We start from the raw sequence: 15,773 nt of genomic DNA, 5'->3' as shown, positions 1-15,773 counted from the left end.
ATGAGAGGCCCCGCGTGGGGACCCAGCCAGCCTGGGGACGCCAGCCTCCAGCTTCTCGGCATGGCCCTGACTCCTTGAGTGGTTCCAGTCCTTTCTCACTTAGAGATTAAATCTCCATCCCTGGCGCTCCCCCACCCAGAGGGTAGGAATACCAGCCCTGAAGCAGGGGGTCTGGGAAGCTTTGCTGTCACAGGTCAAGGCCTAGAAAGGCAGCTCCGCAGGCCTGGCCTCCCTGGCGGCTGGGAGCAGCAGCCTCCGTGCCTGCAGGGACGTCTGCACAGCAGCGCTGCTTCCTCATACCTGAGCCTCCACCGCTGCACGCACACTCCCGGCCTGAGCTCATTATTTAAGACCAGCGCCCCGCTGGCTGTCAGTCACACACCAGACGGGCAGAGGCAGCGGCATTCTCCCAGCACCAGCACGGGGGAAGGCACCCTCCCTCGCCATGGCGTCCCTGGGGCAGATCATCTTCTGGAGGTAGTGCACACTTCTCTGTCTCTACAGGTGAAGGGGGCAGGAGTGGGGCTCTGGGGGGTGCTGAGATGGCCGGGCTGCCCCATAGGTCCCCCATCCGTGTGTATCCTTATCTGATCCAGTATCGGGCTGACAGGAGCCTGCTGGACAAGAACCTAACTGAACTTAACATTACACCCCAGACACTTGGGGCACCCGTTCAGGGATGGGTTGGTTTTCTGCCATGAAGGGCTGACACCTGCTGGGACAGCTCTAGACCGAGGAGTGTGTGTGCCCGACTGGCCCTTCTGGGAGCATTGAGGCTCTTGAGGGGGCATCGAGCGGGATGGCAGGGATGCTTGGTGGGAGGGAAGGGAATCGGTGGCCGATGATAGCTGAGGTATAGGAAGCAGGATGAAGGATGGGGCTGCATATGCTTTGCCGCTTCTCTGGGTGTGATGTCCCTGCACGGCTGAGGAATTCACACCAGCCCTCCTCCACTCCCCACTCCAGGATGGGGTCTTCCTGGGGGCTCCCTGGGAAGGGGACCCTGCTGCTGCTGCTGCTGAGAAAAAGGCCTTTGTAAGAGGCCAGAGCCAGCCCCCCCTGGGGCTGGGACGCGGTTAGGGGTGACGAGAAAGCAGCAGGAGAGGAGTGGTGGGCGGGTACAATGCTGCTGTGCAGGCAGAGCTGCAGAGTTGAGGGTGGAGAGCCCACGTGACCGACCGGAGGGGGAGGATTCATGGGCCCCGCCTAGCTCCCCGGAGGGGAAGGATGAAGGAAGCCCCATGCCTTGTCTGTGGCTCCCATGCCCCAGCACCTCTAGTTGCCTCTGTTCCCCTTTCTGGGAGGAAAGAGAAGGAAAGTGAAGGAAAGGCTTTCCTGAAACGGTGGTGAGTCCATGTTGTCCCAACTCCTGCCAGGGCGTAGGAAGGCTGGTGCTCGTTGGTTCTAGAGGTCATTTGTGCTTTTTCCAGTGAAAGGAAGAAAAAGGGAGAGAGGAGAGGAAACCTCAGATTCACAGAAAAGTCTGTGGAGAGGCTGAGAGAACACTGCTTCCCAGAGGCAGCCTAGAAAATTCTCTCTTAAAACAAAAGGTCAGCTCCCTCACTGTGTCCACCGGAAGTGGCCAGTCCTGCAGCAGGTGCTGGGGGGCCGCGTGGCAGGCAGGGCTGGGGGGCAGCACTCCCCTCTCTGTGCCCTGCAAGGACGCCGCTCACTGGAGAAGCAGCAGGTGTGTGTGTGGCAGGGGGGTGGGGGGTCATTTGGACGCTTTACCCGCAAGAATGTCCCCGAAGCACCCCCGTCAGAGGAGCCAGTGCTGTGCCAGGACCTCTGTGCCCTGGGCCAGGTGCCTTACAGTAGCCTCCTTCCACCCTCACAACAGCCTGAGGGTTAATTATCACTCAGAGACGTTAAGTCACGTGCTCAAGGCCACACAGCCTGTAAGAGGCAGGGCAGCTTTGAAATCCACTCTACTGAACTCTGAAACCCAAGCTCTCTCCCGGGTGCCCTGCTCGCCCCCTCCCTGCCCATCCCAGCGCCTTCCCTCTACACTAAACCACAGTCTCATAGATGTGAAACACGCCCCTTCAACAAGCGGCTGTTGTTCCAGGGACAGATACGTGGGCTTTCTAATAACACACTGCAACCAGCCGGGCTGGTTTTGCAGGACGATTAGGAGACCACTGGAATGGACAGAGGCTCATCCTCTGGGCCCTAGGTCAGCTATTCAGGCTCTATAGTTGAAAGGCAGCAGATCTCTTGTGCAAAGAGGCCCCCAGGAAGAGGGTCCATGGACGGGCTTGGTGGGAAGCAGGGTCAAGAAAGCTCGTCCCAGGGAAGCAGGTAGAGCTCCCCTGAGGGAACCTGTTATCCACTCTTGGCCCTAACAAACCCTCAGTCTTTGCCATAATTTCCTTAATCCAGAGCAATACTTGTCGAGGTGATGGTGACCACTGGTGGTGGAGGAGAGCTCATGAGAGGGCCTGCGTGCTCTGCAGACCCAGTGGATCGTTCTCTTAAATAATCACTAGAGAGCTCACTACCTCCAGATCTCATGCTCAACGTGCATGCAGCTCAGGGGTGGAATGCTGGAGGGCAGTTTCCGCTGTGCCTGACCTTTGTGGTACATTTATGAGCTGAGCGGTCAACACTATACTCCCCTTTCCCTCGTGGCTGTCAGAGGGCACAGCACTCTCCCAGGGAACACTTGCTGAGTAGCTGCTAGGAGTCCCAGGGTGCAAGAGTCATGATCTCTGCTCTGAAGGGGTTACATTCTAGTAAACAACATTAACTGAGACCTACTATGTGCTGGGCATTGCACTAGATACTAGAGCAAAGATGAGTAAGACATTGACAAGATTATAGGCTAACGGGGAGAAAGGTTACTAAACAGATAATTCCATAGTACGGCTCATAAATCATGAGACAATCAGGGCAGGATGCAACTTCCCTAACTTGAGGCTTTCGAGAAGGTTTCCTGAGCCAGATGAGGGCTGGGCTAAGTTTGAAAGATGTGTTGGCGGGATCCAGATAAAGAAGGGCGGGAAGGACACTATAGGCCAAGGAGTGGGATAGGATAGGATAGGATAGGATAGGATAGGATAGGATAGGATAGGATAGGATAGGATGGGATAGGATAGGATAGGATAACAGAATAAAACTCATGAGCTACCATGGGAAGTTAGAAAGCTACAAGTCCTCCATGTCATCATGAGAGCATGAAGTTCCAGGCAGAGAGTGCCAAGATGAGGCTGAAGAAGCCGAGCCAGGTCGTGCTAGACTTTGTTTACAAGACGTATGGGTGATAAGGGACCACCGAAGGCTCTCAAGCAAGGGAATCCTGGTGGTTTTCACCTTTGGTGGGTCCCTCAGAGGCAGTGTGGAGGATGGCTATGAGGACCGTGAGCCAGGAGGCAAGGAGAGCAGCAGGAAAACAACTGCAGTCAGAAATACAAGGAATGATAAGGACCTGACGTTGAGAACGGCAGCAGGGACCCAGAGGGGGGCAATCCATTGCAGAAACATTTAAGACTTACACTCACACACTTTCAGGGCTTAAAACTTCAGAAAGTCAGTACACCCACTCACCTTGTGGCCGGGATAATTAAAATAAATTGTGCAACTTGCTCAAGGGTCATGTAGTTACAAGTGGGCAGAACAGAGCTCTGTCAATGATCTTACGCATACTGCCCGGTGACCTAGCTCAAAACTGTGCTGGACCCCAGCTGACCACGATTTACCCAAACACCAAGGCTCCCTAAATCTGAGAGACCAAAGCTCCATCCACATTTCCTGTGACACGTGAAGAAGTGGGGATCACATGGATATGGAGTTAGTCTGACCTGTGTTCCTATCCCAGCTCTCCACGTCCCAGCTGGCTGACCCCAAGTAAGTTACTTAACCTGAGTCATCATTTCCTCCGCAGTACAATGTGGTTAATCGGACCTCCCTCCTCGAGTTGCTGTGGAAACTAAATTAGTTCATACACGTAAAGAGTTCAGAGCAGCACCTTGTACCTAGTTGGCCTTTATGTGTTAGTTCTGCTTAGTCAGTTATTCCCTTCCACTGTTTTTACAGAATAACAAAGTGACTTGGTGGGAGGGAGAGGATGACAAGTCCAACAGGAGCGGCTGGGTTTAAGGGACCTGTGTGTCCAAATTCGGGGATCAGTGGACTTTCTAGTCCTTGTTCTGTGACAGAAGGGGAAATCTTTGGCTGCCTAAGGTGGCAACTCACTCAAAACTCAAAGTGCAGTCTCCTGGCCGGCAGCAGAGCATCACCTGAGCCTGTTAGAAATGCACATTCTCAGGCCCGCCCTCCGGACCCACTGAATGGAAACTGAGGGGCACGGTGAAGAGTTGGGGGTCAACTGCATTAGCGTTCTCTCTGGGCTCCCTGACTCCTCAGGGGAAGCACAGGATGTAATCCATAGAGCAGCGGTTCTCAACCTGTGGGTCGCGACCCCTTTGGGGGTCGAATGACCCTTTCACAGGGGTCGCCTAAGACCATTGGAAAACACATATATAATTACATATTGTCTTTGTGATTAATCACTATGCTTTATGTTCAATTTGTAACAATGAAATTGGGGGTCACCACAACATGAGGAACTGTATTAAAGGGTCGTGGCATTAGGAAAGTTGAGAACCATTGCCATAGAGGGATAAATCCCACCAGGGATCATTCCTCAGTCCACATTTCCCCTTAAGAAATGTCCTAAGGAGGGAACAGATGGGCCTTGAGGAGCACAAAGGAAGAAGCATGACGTTCCTGCAGGTACGAAATGCAGGTTGTATCTCTCTGTAGCAGCGCTCCACAGTCCCAAACCATCCGCCTGGAATGTTCCCTGGGCCGCAGTGCCCGGGAAGACAGGCACTCTCCCTCTTTCTTTCTCTGCAGATTTTGAATAAAAATCTTCAGAGAATAAAAACCATGAAAGATTTCAGAAACACAGACAGCATCCATAAAATTCAAGGGTCGTAAATTGTCTCTTTTAGCTTCCAATGAGCGGCTCATGCACTCTCCTCCACCACCACCCCCCACGTGGCCATTTCACAGCTCTCTTCTCTTCCTCCCCTACCGCAGTCTCAGGTGGCCATCTTGCTTTATCCTGAGAAAGCAGGAGCCTGCAGACAGGTGCTCCTTCATCTGTTCACTTCCAAAGCTGCCTGCTGCCATCATCTGGGCCCCTTTTCCCTGCCTCCCTTCCCGGCACCAGAGGACAAACCTCGCTCCTATCAAAGGGGGACCCTCTGTTTCCCGGTCCACCCCACCTCACCTCCTCTGGCCAGCGTCATCAATCTCTCTTTCGCTACTCTATTATCCCCGTCAACATGCAGCCCATATGTCAGTGTTTTCTATCTTAAAAGAATAACCCTCCCCAACCCCCAACCTCTCCAGCTCCCTCCCCATCTCTTCCTTCTCAGCACACTTGCTTGTTGAAAGAGCTGTCTGAGTTCTGATCTTCCTGGGCATGGTAGAGGGAGGTGCTGAGGTTCCCAGCACAGACTGAGGCCAGGCTGCCTGGGTGCAATCTCAGCTCTGCCACTTTCTAGCCAGATGGCCTTGGGTAGGTTATTTACCCTCTATGTTCCTCATCTGTACCATAGGAATGCTATTAGAATGTACATCAGAACAGTATAAGAATTAGGGGTGTTTATACCTATAAAGCACTTAGCAGACACTCATTGTAAACCATGCATTCTTCTATGATGATTCTCTCTCAACTTTAGTTGGATTTTGTCCCCACGATACCGAGATATTGCTCCTGTCAAGGTCAAATCTAATGTTGATGGCGCTGTTCTTGTTTTCACAGCAGCATTCAACACAGATGTCCCACCCCCTCCTTCTTAAAACACATTCTTCTCTTGGTTTCCATGACAGGACACACTCTCCTGATTTCCCCTCCCCCGTCCTTGGGGAAGAGGAAGCAGGACTCCACGGGGTTCCCCTAGGCCTGGGGGAGCAGAGGCAGCTCCACACACCTGCCGGCCTAGGAGCCTCTTCCGCAGGGCAGCTTCTACCTGAGCCTGGGCAGCGGGGTTCCCTGGAAATGACAACCTCACCCTCTACCTCTAGCTGCTGAGGTGCTCTCAGGGCAACATCCTCAGCAAGACGAGGAAGACACTTTCCCATGGACGCAGCTTCGTAAATGAGAGCCAGAGGCCCACACAAGCCCGTGTCCTCCACACTCAGCTGTCATTGTGTAGTTATGACAGCAATGTTTTCTGCTATTTTCCTTTCCCATTATAAATATATTTCTGAAACATTAGGATTGAACAGGTTTTTGAAGCCTTGCTGAAAATCCAATCATCATTTATAAATAGTGTTGCTACAGGATCCTGTTCAAAACTTCACATAACCAACTTAAATGCAGACTTTACAAAGCAACCACTGGGGACTGGAAAGGCCTGTAGATTTTGGGACTAAGTGGGTGGGCCGGCCCTTCATCAGGGTGGGCAGGTAGAGGTACCCATCTCTTAGGTAACTGACCCCAGCCAGCTCAGTGAGGTGGCCAGAGGAACATAATTTACCAAAGTCCTGGCTGGGAGGTCATCTGCTTCCTTGATGCTATTCTCCCAGCTGCAAAGAAGAGGAGGGGGTACTTTGGGATTTTCCCAGACATATTCTGGTATGGACTCAAAGCTTAAGGAGCAACTGGTCTGATTTTTTTCACTGTGAAGCAATATAATAACATTTAAGAAAATTTAAAAAGAGGAAAGGACTATTTTTTGGTTCTGCCCTTTTCAAACCCAACTGCAAATCATTTAATATCAGCCGTGGGCAAACTATGGCCCGCGGGCCGGATCCGGCCCGTTTGAAATGAATAAAACTATTGGGGGGAAAAAAGACCGTACCCTTTTATGTAATGATGTTTACTTTGAATTTATATTAGTTCACGCAAACACTCCATCCATGCTTTTGTTCCGGCCCTCCGGTCCAGTTTAAGAACCCATTGTGGCCCTCGAGTCAAAAAGTTTGCCCACCCCTGTTTTATATCCTTTCATAATCTGCTTTTTCTATGGAACCTAGGTGTACTAAACTAAATATTTTAAAGCAATTTTATAGCTAAAAACATCCTTGCGCCTTACTACTGCAACAGGTGTAACTCTACAGGGTGATGTGCATCTCCATGCTTCCAATGGGGGAAAGTCCTGGGATCTCAGGCCGGGGCCTGGCAGGACCCCTCCATCTGTGGCCTCCCATTGTGCTCAGTCCATTATCCTGTTGCACCTGAACATCATGGGCCCAAGCACCTGACAGTCTGTATTTAAGCATCTAAGACTGTTTCCTTTCCCAAGGTGAGTTCAGGGACACCAACTCTGCAACAGAATTTTCTCCGAGTCCTATAGTCAAGCGAGGCTGGAAGACCCAAATAGTAAGTGGTTGGGCCATATGAAATTGCCAACATTTGATTGATTTTGACCTACAGAAATGATTATTTCAAACGGTTCAACCTAGTATATACTCCCCTGGACATTCACTATGCAATGAGCATATTAAAGTCCTAAAGTTAAGGAAATCTATTTGATTGTGGTTGACCCAATGTTATGAAAATGTAATCCTTTTAAACATAATACTTATTTATATACATCAGGGGCTGGAGTAATTACAAAAAAAACAGAAGGCATGAACAAAAACAAAGCACAGTAATGAGGGGGCCCCGGGCAGTACGGAGGGCTGAGCCCAGGAGAGAAGAGCAGGCTGGCAGTCTCCCTCCCAGGATGCCCGCTCATCTCTGCTGCCCAAAGTCATCATAGTTTTCAGAGCTTCTCCTTCTACAGAATTCTTCCATGATTAACCTTCCTCCAAATAGGCTTTTTTTTGTAACGAGTCTCTGCCCTTTTCTCTCTTATAAACTCGAAGGGAGGGTTCATGAGGTGACATCAGTGGCTCACCCCATATTCCTCAAGTGACAGATACTAAATAAACACAGTGTATTATTATGACTTCCCTCTCATTATTATAATTATTAATCAGTTCATCCTTTCAGGGTATTATTATCTTCCTAGTTCATAGGTGTTCATCTAATTTGCTTGCAACTTGGAGGCGAGCTAAGCGAGTCTGGAGCAGGGAGGAGACTCACCCTGAGGTGAGGCTGCAGGTGCCTCGGGGAGCGTCTCACACGCTTTGTAAGGAACCTAGGCACATAGTCCAATTTGAATTTGTTCTCCCGGCACCAGAGCCAAATGTCTGAGACAGAGACTGGAACTGTTGGACAGGTTAGGTCCAGGGGGAGTACAGTGAGGCAGTAGCTGGGCCACAACTAAATCCTCGGTGCTTCCACCCCACCCCACCCCACCCCACTCTCTGAATCCTTCCCATGACAAAGCCTTGAACAGGGCTGCCTGTCACTCCCATGCTACTTAATGGTGGTCAGTGTAACTGATTCTCTGGGGAGTGACTAGGCATTTGGACATCATGCAACACCTCCCATCCTCTAGCACAGGGGTGGGCAAACTTTTTGACTCGAGAGCCACAATGGGTTCTTAAACTGGACCGGAGGGCCGGCACAAAAGCATGGATGGAGTGTTTGTGTGAACTAATATAAATTCAAAGTAAACATCATTACATAAAAGGGTACGGTCTTTTTTTTTTTTAGTTTTATTCATTTCAAACGGGCCGGATTCGGCCCACGGCCGTAGTTTGCCCACGGCTGCTCTAGCAGGTGTTAGGTGTGGGTAGGAATTAGGTAATACTCCGGGGGAGTGGCAGAGAGGAGGTGAAAGGTAGAGTGCTGCTTCCCGTCAGAGCACAGAGTTCATTTCATTAGCTGGCCGCTGTAACTGGGTGGAATTTAAATGACATGAAATGGGACCCTGGTGGCTTTGTGCCCTGCAGTGGGAAGCACTGCCTTGAGTGAGCATGCCTGCAAAAGACACGCCCGTCCCCGCAGACACACTGCTGCCCCGTGCAGTGGCCTGGAAGGGTGAGAGCGAGCCTTTTAGGTTTCTCATGAGGTAAGCGGAAACGAAGCCTCCGAGTCAGGCTCAGGAAAGAGCAAACACTGATCCCCCTGAACAAGCCACGCCACCTTTCAGATCCTCACATCGCATCTGCCGTCTGTCCGTAAGAGTCAAGTCATCGTGAATATACAGGGGTCGGCAAAGAGACAGCCAAATGCCCTGGAGGCAGGGCAGAGGCAGGGCAGCTCTGGGGCCTGGACCACGCCGAGTCTCACCACTGTGCTCCTGACATCTGGGCAGACACCGCCCCAGGCATGAGCAGTGGAGACGGAGGGTAAGGCCCATCCACTAACCTCGCTTCTCATTCTCTGTATCCCAGCTCCTATCCAATGCTCCCCCTTTTTTTTTTTTTTTTTTTTGCAACATACTATATTCATTGCACTCTCCCGGCCCCCAATGAAACAGGGCATTATAAAATTGCAAGGAACATACTGGAAAACGCTAACAAAGAGCTTGCTCCTCTAATGCTGCTAAGGCAGAGAAGACAGGAGCTGTGGCCAGTTAGGACTCTGACTCCAGTTTCTGCAGCTGGGCCTCAGCCCCCTAGAGATGTCCCTGCAGGTACAGTCCGCATGGAGAGAACCGTCCCCTGGCTGCGTGCCTCCAAGTCCGCGGGACTGTGTAATTTCAGTCATTTTCCCTATTGTCCCAGCAAGCCATTGACATATCCCGGAAACTCAAATAGTCAGGAACCCAGAATATGCCCTTCAGACCGCTCACCCCTGAAGTAACACGAATGGCCTTTGTCAAACCACATTTCCTGTGTTTGAAAGAGCGCTCCTGTAACCAGAGACCGCTCCAGAGCAACAAAGCAGCCTTTCCTGCAGGAAATGCCACAGTGGCACTGCCCAGGGTTCATTCTCCCCCCTTTTCTCAGGGCGCCTGTCTGTATGCCACAATTTCCTGGCCTTCCCTGGCTTTCTCAGCTCCGGTAGCTGCCAGAACTACTATATTTGACTGAGAGGTGAAAAGTTGTTTCTGTCCTTGCTTTTGGATTAAATATACCCATAAAGGAGGAGGAAACTAAGAAACATTGTGAATATTCAACTAACAAAGCTTCTTATCCTAACTTCCTAAACCTAAGCCAAGATTTGACGTGGCTGGTGCAGCTTCATGGCCACCAGCCTTCGTTCTTTTCTCATCTCCATTCTTTTCTCTCTTACGGCCTTTAAGATTTTTGCCTTGTTCTTCCCGGTATGTTATGAGAGGCACAGCTAACCAGTTTCTGGAACAATGGAGAAGTGGGGAGGCACTGCTCTCAGGCCTAGCAGGGGTCTCGGTCTGTAACACAACCTGCCCCTAAGTGTCTCTGAGGGAGACCTTCTTCCCCTAACTCTACCCTTCATCCCTCTGACCTTGAAATAAATCACACTTTGTATCCACAATGACCCTGGTTCTGGAGGGGGCCTCAGCCTCTTGGTAGCAGGAGAGGACACTAACATTTTTAGTGCCTTTGCCAGCACTGTGGAACAGAAATTGTGCACATCATAAAAAAAAAAAAGGCACCAAGTAAAGAAGGTAGCTCCCTCGCTGACCCTCAAATATTTCTGACTTCAAATTCAGAAATAATGCCTTAAGCATTTAAAAAAAAAATGGTAGCGGTACCCACCAATGTCCCTACCAGCTAGCATGTAATTCAAAGTATAAAGAATGCAAAGCCAATAAAAAATATATATATATACAAGTCAAAATAGAAAACACTTCTTTCTAGTTTCCTGATTATACATTTCTAGATGAGTTCATTCAACCTTAACTTTTATCTCTGGCCCCTTGTTTGTGAGTCTGTTGGTCAGGTGTGGGGATGGCAGGTTGCCATCCCTGCTTTTCTAATGCCGTGGGGCAAGCTGAGATGGCCTAATGGGCCGATAGCCCAGTGCTGCCTGGTACACTAATGCTGGTCAGCAAGGCTTTCTTTGGTCTATCTCTTGAAGTTCCTGATAGCTTAGACCTCTGGACCACACAGCTTTGTCCATGACTTATTTCTCCAAGTTGTTAATATGCCTGAAACAAATCCTTTGCATGGCCATTAAGGCTGACTCTACCCCAGGGTGAAATTATACATGTACTCTTCAGTTTTTATAGCATCACCTAGTAGTCTATTGGGCATGAAGCCTTAATGGTGGGGGCTGTATTCTCTCCACGTCACATCCGAGTCTATAATACCTGCTGGGGTCTATAGAGATACTCTATGTCTTGCATTTCCTTTTCTTTGAAGACATAATTCCATAATTTTTCTGGCTTCCCTTGTTACTTTGAAAAGTAAGCTATTAGTCTACTTGTCATTCTTTTCTAGGCAATCTGTCTTCTCTCTCTCACTGCCTTTAAGATTTTTGCTTTGTTCTTCTTCAGTTGCACTATGAAGTGTCTTGTAGTTTTCTTTTTATTTACCTACTTATGATTCATTGAGCTTCCTGAATCTGAAGATTGGGATATTTCATAAATACTAAAAAATACTCAGTCTTTTTCTCTTCATTTATTGCCTCTCTCTAACTCTGTATTCTATCTTGCTGGACCTCTGATTAGATATAAATATTAAAATTTCTCATTTTGGTCTTCGTGTGTCTTACCCTCTCTTTAATATTTAATATTTCAACTCTTTTGCTTAAGCAATTCTCTCTTTCAGTTGTATCCAATCTACTAGTTAATGTGTCCGGTTGAGTTTTAAATTTCAATTCTTTATTTTTCATTTCTTAGATGTTCTGTTTGGCTCTTTTTCAAATCTTTATCTGGTCAGTTCTTTTCATCTTTTGTTCCTTATTCAAGCTTTCCATTCCTTTATTCATTTATTTTAACATTAAGAAGGCTTATTTTATATTCTGTATCTAATGGTTTCAATATCTGAAGCCTTTTCATTTATTCTGTTCATGGTGCCTTTTTCTTGTACCCTTAGGGGTTTTTTATTATAAGCTTGTATTTGGGGAAGTTTCTTTGCTGAAATCCTTTGAGGCCTGGGTGGAGAATGAATTTCTTCAGAGATTCTTTGCTTTTGCTTCTATTAAGCATTGGAACTTTACCAACTAGGAACCCTTTAGACTTAATTTTTGGTTTGGGGTTCTTCAGGACTGAGGCATGTAAATTCAGACCTCAAATCTCAGGGAGCGTTCTTCTCCTCACCCAGAACTAAGACCAAATGAGGTTAAATGTAAGCCAAGATTGGACTTGGCTGGTGCCTTTAGGGGAGTGGAGGGTTCTAGCTTATGTGATTCTCCAATGAGATTCTCCAGCTTGGGTGGCCCCTTGGCTGTGTCTCTGATATTCTGATGGCTCTTTTGTCACTGGAATTTGTAGACAGCCACTGTGTTCAGTTCCCTCTTCTTTGTCTAGACCAGGGGTGGGCAAACTTTTTGACTCGAGGGCCACAGTGGGTTCTTAAACTGGACCGGAGGGCCGGAACAAAAGCATGGATGGAGTGTTTGTGTGAACTAATATAAATTCAAAGTAAACATCATTACATAAAAGGGTACGGTCTTTTTTTTCAATAGTTTTATTCATTTCAAACGGGCCGGATCCAGCCCACGGGCCGTAGTTTGCCCACGGCTGGTCTAGAGTCATGTTTTTTTGCTTCACTTTTAGCCTCTGCAAATCTCCTTGTTTTTCTTACCAGCAAAACCAAGTGTTCAAAAATGTGTGTGGTTTTATTTTATTCAGCATTTTAAACATTTTTAGTAAGATTATTACTTCTTTTAAGGATATTTCTATGCACTATTGCTAAAAATTTTAATTTTCATTCCCTGCAAAGTTCCTTTTTTCTTTTAGGATATCTCTATTGTGAAAGTCATTTGTAGATAGCAATGACTGAAATGGCTGAAGTTTAGCAAGGACTCAAACACAGCTGTTATCAATTAATTCCTTCTCCAGGTTTCCTTCTTGACCCCAGCCAACCAGGTCTTCTATTTCCAACTCTCCAAGGCATTTTGTAATAATTCATAGTGTCAGCAAGATTTCACACACCACAGTTTTATAAAATATTATTTTCCTTTAAGGAGGAAGATAAATGAGAATTTCTCCCATAAATGACTACTCAAAAGTTACAAATGTGCTCGTTGCTGTTAGTAACACTGTATGTGCCCACGTCTAAAAGATGAGAACGTGTGTCCCAGCAGGTGAGGGTTTGCCATGGACTCCAGGTAGGACCTTGGGAGACTACAGACATATCCCTGTGCTTGCCGAGATTCGCTGGTCTGCTCTTTGGTGGGGAGATTTTTTGGTGTCACTGAAGTGGAGAGAGTGAGTGACAGAAGCCTGGGGCCTACAAATAGGACCCTGTCTCCCATTTGGGAACACAGGCATCAGACGCTAAGACAGGGATAGGTGCTTTGGTAGGGAAGAGCTCTGAGGGTGACATGTGCTTGTTCCCAGCTTTATTGATGAATACACAAAACTGACCCAGGGCTAGGCTTCCTGAGAGGAGACAGCCCAAGCACGTCTTTGAACGTGGTCAGTGACAGCACGGGCCTCCTATAGGCACCAAAAGGGTGACAAGTCCAGCAGTCACTGTGCTTTCGGGTGCTGCTGAGTCATCTAGATTGCAGATCACTGGAACTCTGCAGGCCATCCATCTGCCTGCCGCCCAGATCACGGTGACTGATGGGGATGTGCTCTCCCCAGAGACAGCCTGTCCTGTCCTTTCCCATCAGAGCTTCTCAGTTCCAGCTCCCACCTCCCAGCTCCATCCCAAACCCCAGTGCCTGGCTCTCCTCTCTCCTGGAGCCCAGCCTTCTGAGATTCACCTCCAACCCCACCCCTTTCATCCACGAAGGAAAGAGAAGAAGCATGCTCCAGGCTGGGTGCAGGAGTGAGGTCAGAGGCAAGCTGGAGCCAAGCCAGGCTTTGAATGGGGCCTGCTTTGGGTGGCCAGAGAGGAGGTGGAAGACGTTGGACAAACAGCTTGCGGTATCTGGGGAGAGTCTTAACTTCTAGGCTTAGTTTGAACTTGAATCTGTAAGCAGTAAGAAGTCATTTAAATTTGGGGTAGGGCGAAGGGGTAAAAATAAGAATCAACATTTACAATTCAAAATAATAACTAATATTTATACATTAATAGTTTGTTTCTTTAGACCCTTACAACAGTCCTGTGGAGCTGTTTAATCTGGACACAGGTATGGGGCGAATTGCAGCGCTGCTCAGGTGTGCAAACCCCCTGCTCCCATCGAACTCCAGGCTCTCTGGGGAGTTGATGAGGGCGGGGGGGGGGGGGGTAAATAGCAGTGCCTTCTCTTTGTTTCGGCCATCCCAGAAATGACCTGGCTGTCACTGAGCAGTGCCCCGATGGGCCTGAGGAGGCGGGTGGGGAGGGCTGAGGGGACAAGGTGAGACAGGTAGGAGGGGGCTGTGTGTAACAGCAGCCAATTTGAAAAGGAAGTGCTAATTAGCAGCCAAACCACACTGCAGGTGCTGTGAGCACCCCTGGAAATCTCTTCTAAACTCCAGTTTGGAGACTTACAATTAGGCTGTTTCAGTCCAGACCACACAGGCTGCTTAGGGGATACCCGGCTCTTCTAACAGCACGGACACATCTGGGAGGTTCAGAAAGGGTTTGAAGTGTGTGTGTTATTAAACACAACGGGATGTTACACTGCAAGAATCTTCTGGAAATGTTTTCTTCTCTGCAGTGAGAATAAGGAGGAAGGGGAAATGCAGGTATGGTTAGGGAAAGGACTAGTAATCACCTTGCATGGACTTCTGTCTCGCTTTGCTTGTGCCTCTGGGAAACAGGGAACGAGGCTGATGAAATGCCGGTGAGTGCTGCATGGACATCAGGGGAGCAGTTACAGACGGCACAGGCTTAAGAAAATAATGGAACGGCTCTGCCGCAAACTCAAATACTGTTCAGGGAAAGGTGTCTGTTTATTAATATTCTGTGTTTTTCCAGCTGAGACGCTCCTTCTAGTTTTCCTTCCAGAGTCTCAGACAAAAGATCCCTCCTTACAGAGATGGACTTCTTCAATCAATGAATAATGGGGCGAGTTGTCCTTCCACAGGGGCAGCGGCACAGAACATGAGCCTGGAAACTGATCTGAATCCTGGGCTTTGCAAAGCTTTGGGTTTACATAAAATACGGCATCATAATGAAAGCCATGGACGAGGGAGTCTCAGACCCAAGTCCAATCCTGCTCTCATTTCTCTGGGGGTGAGCCCTTGGATAAGTGACTTAACATTAAACCTCAGTTTCCCCATCCATAAGGCAAAGATAGAAGTACCTATCTCATAGGGTTGTTGTAGGGATTGAATGAGATAAGTGAGGTCATGTACTCAGTTAATATCAGCTATCACTGTTACGTTATTAACCAAGGTTTTAGGCACCATATCAGAGCACCTAACTATGATGAGGGCAAGGCCAGAGGAAACCTCAGGGAAGATCAGTACAGAATCATACAACTATCTGCGTCAGAAAGGGACTTTCAAAATGGTCCCACCCTTACCTGGTGCCAGAAACTCTCCCCTGCCCACATCTCTCCCTAAGTGGTTTCTCGGCCCTTGTTTGGACACACACGTCTAATGACGTAACTCTTCGGTCTCAGGCAAGTACCAGAGAGCTCTGTTGGGAAGTTTCTCTGTACATAAAGCTCAATCTAACCTCCTAGAACTTTCGCCTACTGGCTTCACTCCTTGCAGAGTGATGGAGAATAGGCCCAGATGGCATCTCCTTGTCAATCTCTTCCTGACCCTCCAGTTACTACTCTTCATGCTCATGTTCTCCTGCCCCTGGATCAAAGCTGGCCTTGATTCGCCAACACACAGAGAAAAAGGAGAGGCATGCAGAGATGAGGAAACATTCTCTACAGAAAATAAGATTCTTCAGGGGAAAAATACTGAATAGACAATAATCTAAGCGTCTCAGAAACCTAG

General features: G+C 48.5%; 1 protein-coding gene across 2 annotated transcripts in view; it reads left to right on the top strand.

Moving 5' to 3' along the window:
- Positions 1 to 445: 445 nt before the first annotated feature.
- The window catches only part of VTCN1 (V-set domain containing T cell activation inhibitor 1), a gene marked incomplete at both ends in the record, with an annotated part of 32,124 nt that continues 16,796 nt past the window's right edge, over positions 446 to 15,773 (top strand). For both annotated transcript variants that reach the window (XM_081113315.1, XM_081113314.1), the window contains one exon: positions 446 to 477. In XM_081113315.1, coding sequence (XP_080969441.1) covers positions 446 to 477 — 32 coding nt within the window. The remainder of the gene's footprint in view (positions 478 to 15,773) is intronic.

The sequence above is a fragment of the Myotis nattereri genome, assembly GCF_964212035.1.
Source record: "Myotis nattereri genome assembly, chromosome: 18".
NCBI classification, from domain to species: domain Eukaryota; kingdom Metazoa; phylum Chordata; class Mammalia; order Chiroptera; family Vespertilionidae; genus Myotis; species Myotis nattereri.
This window is presented reverse-complemented; position numbering and strand designations above follow the sequence as displayed.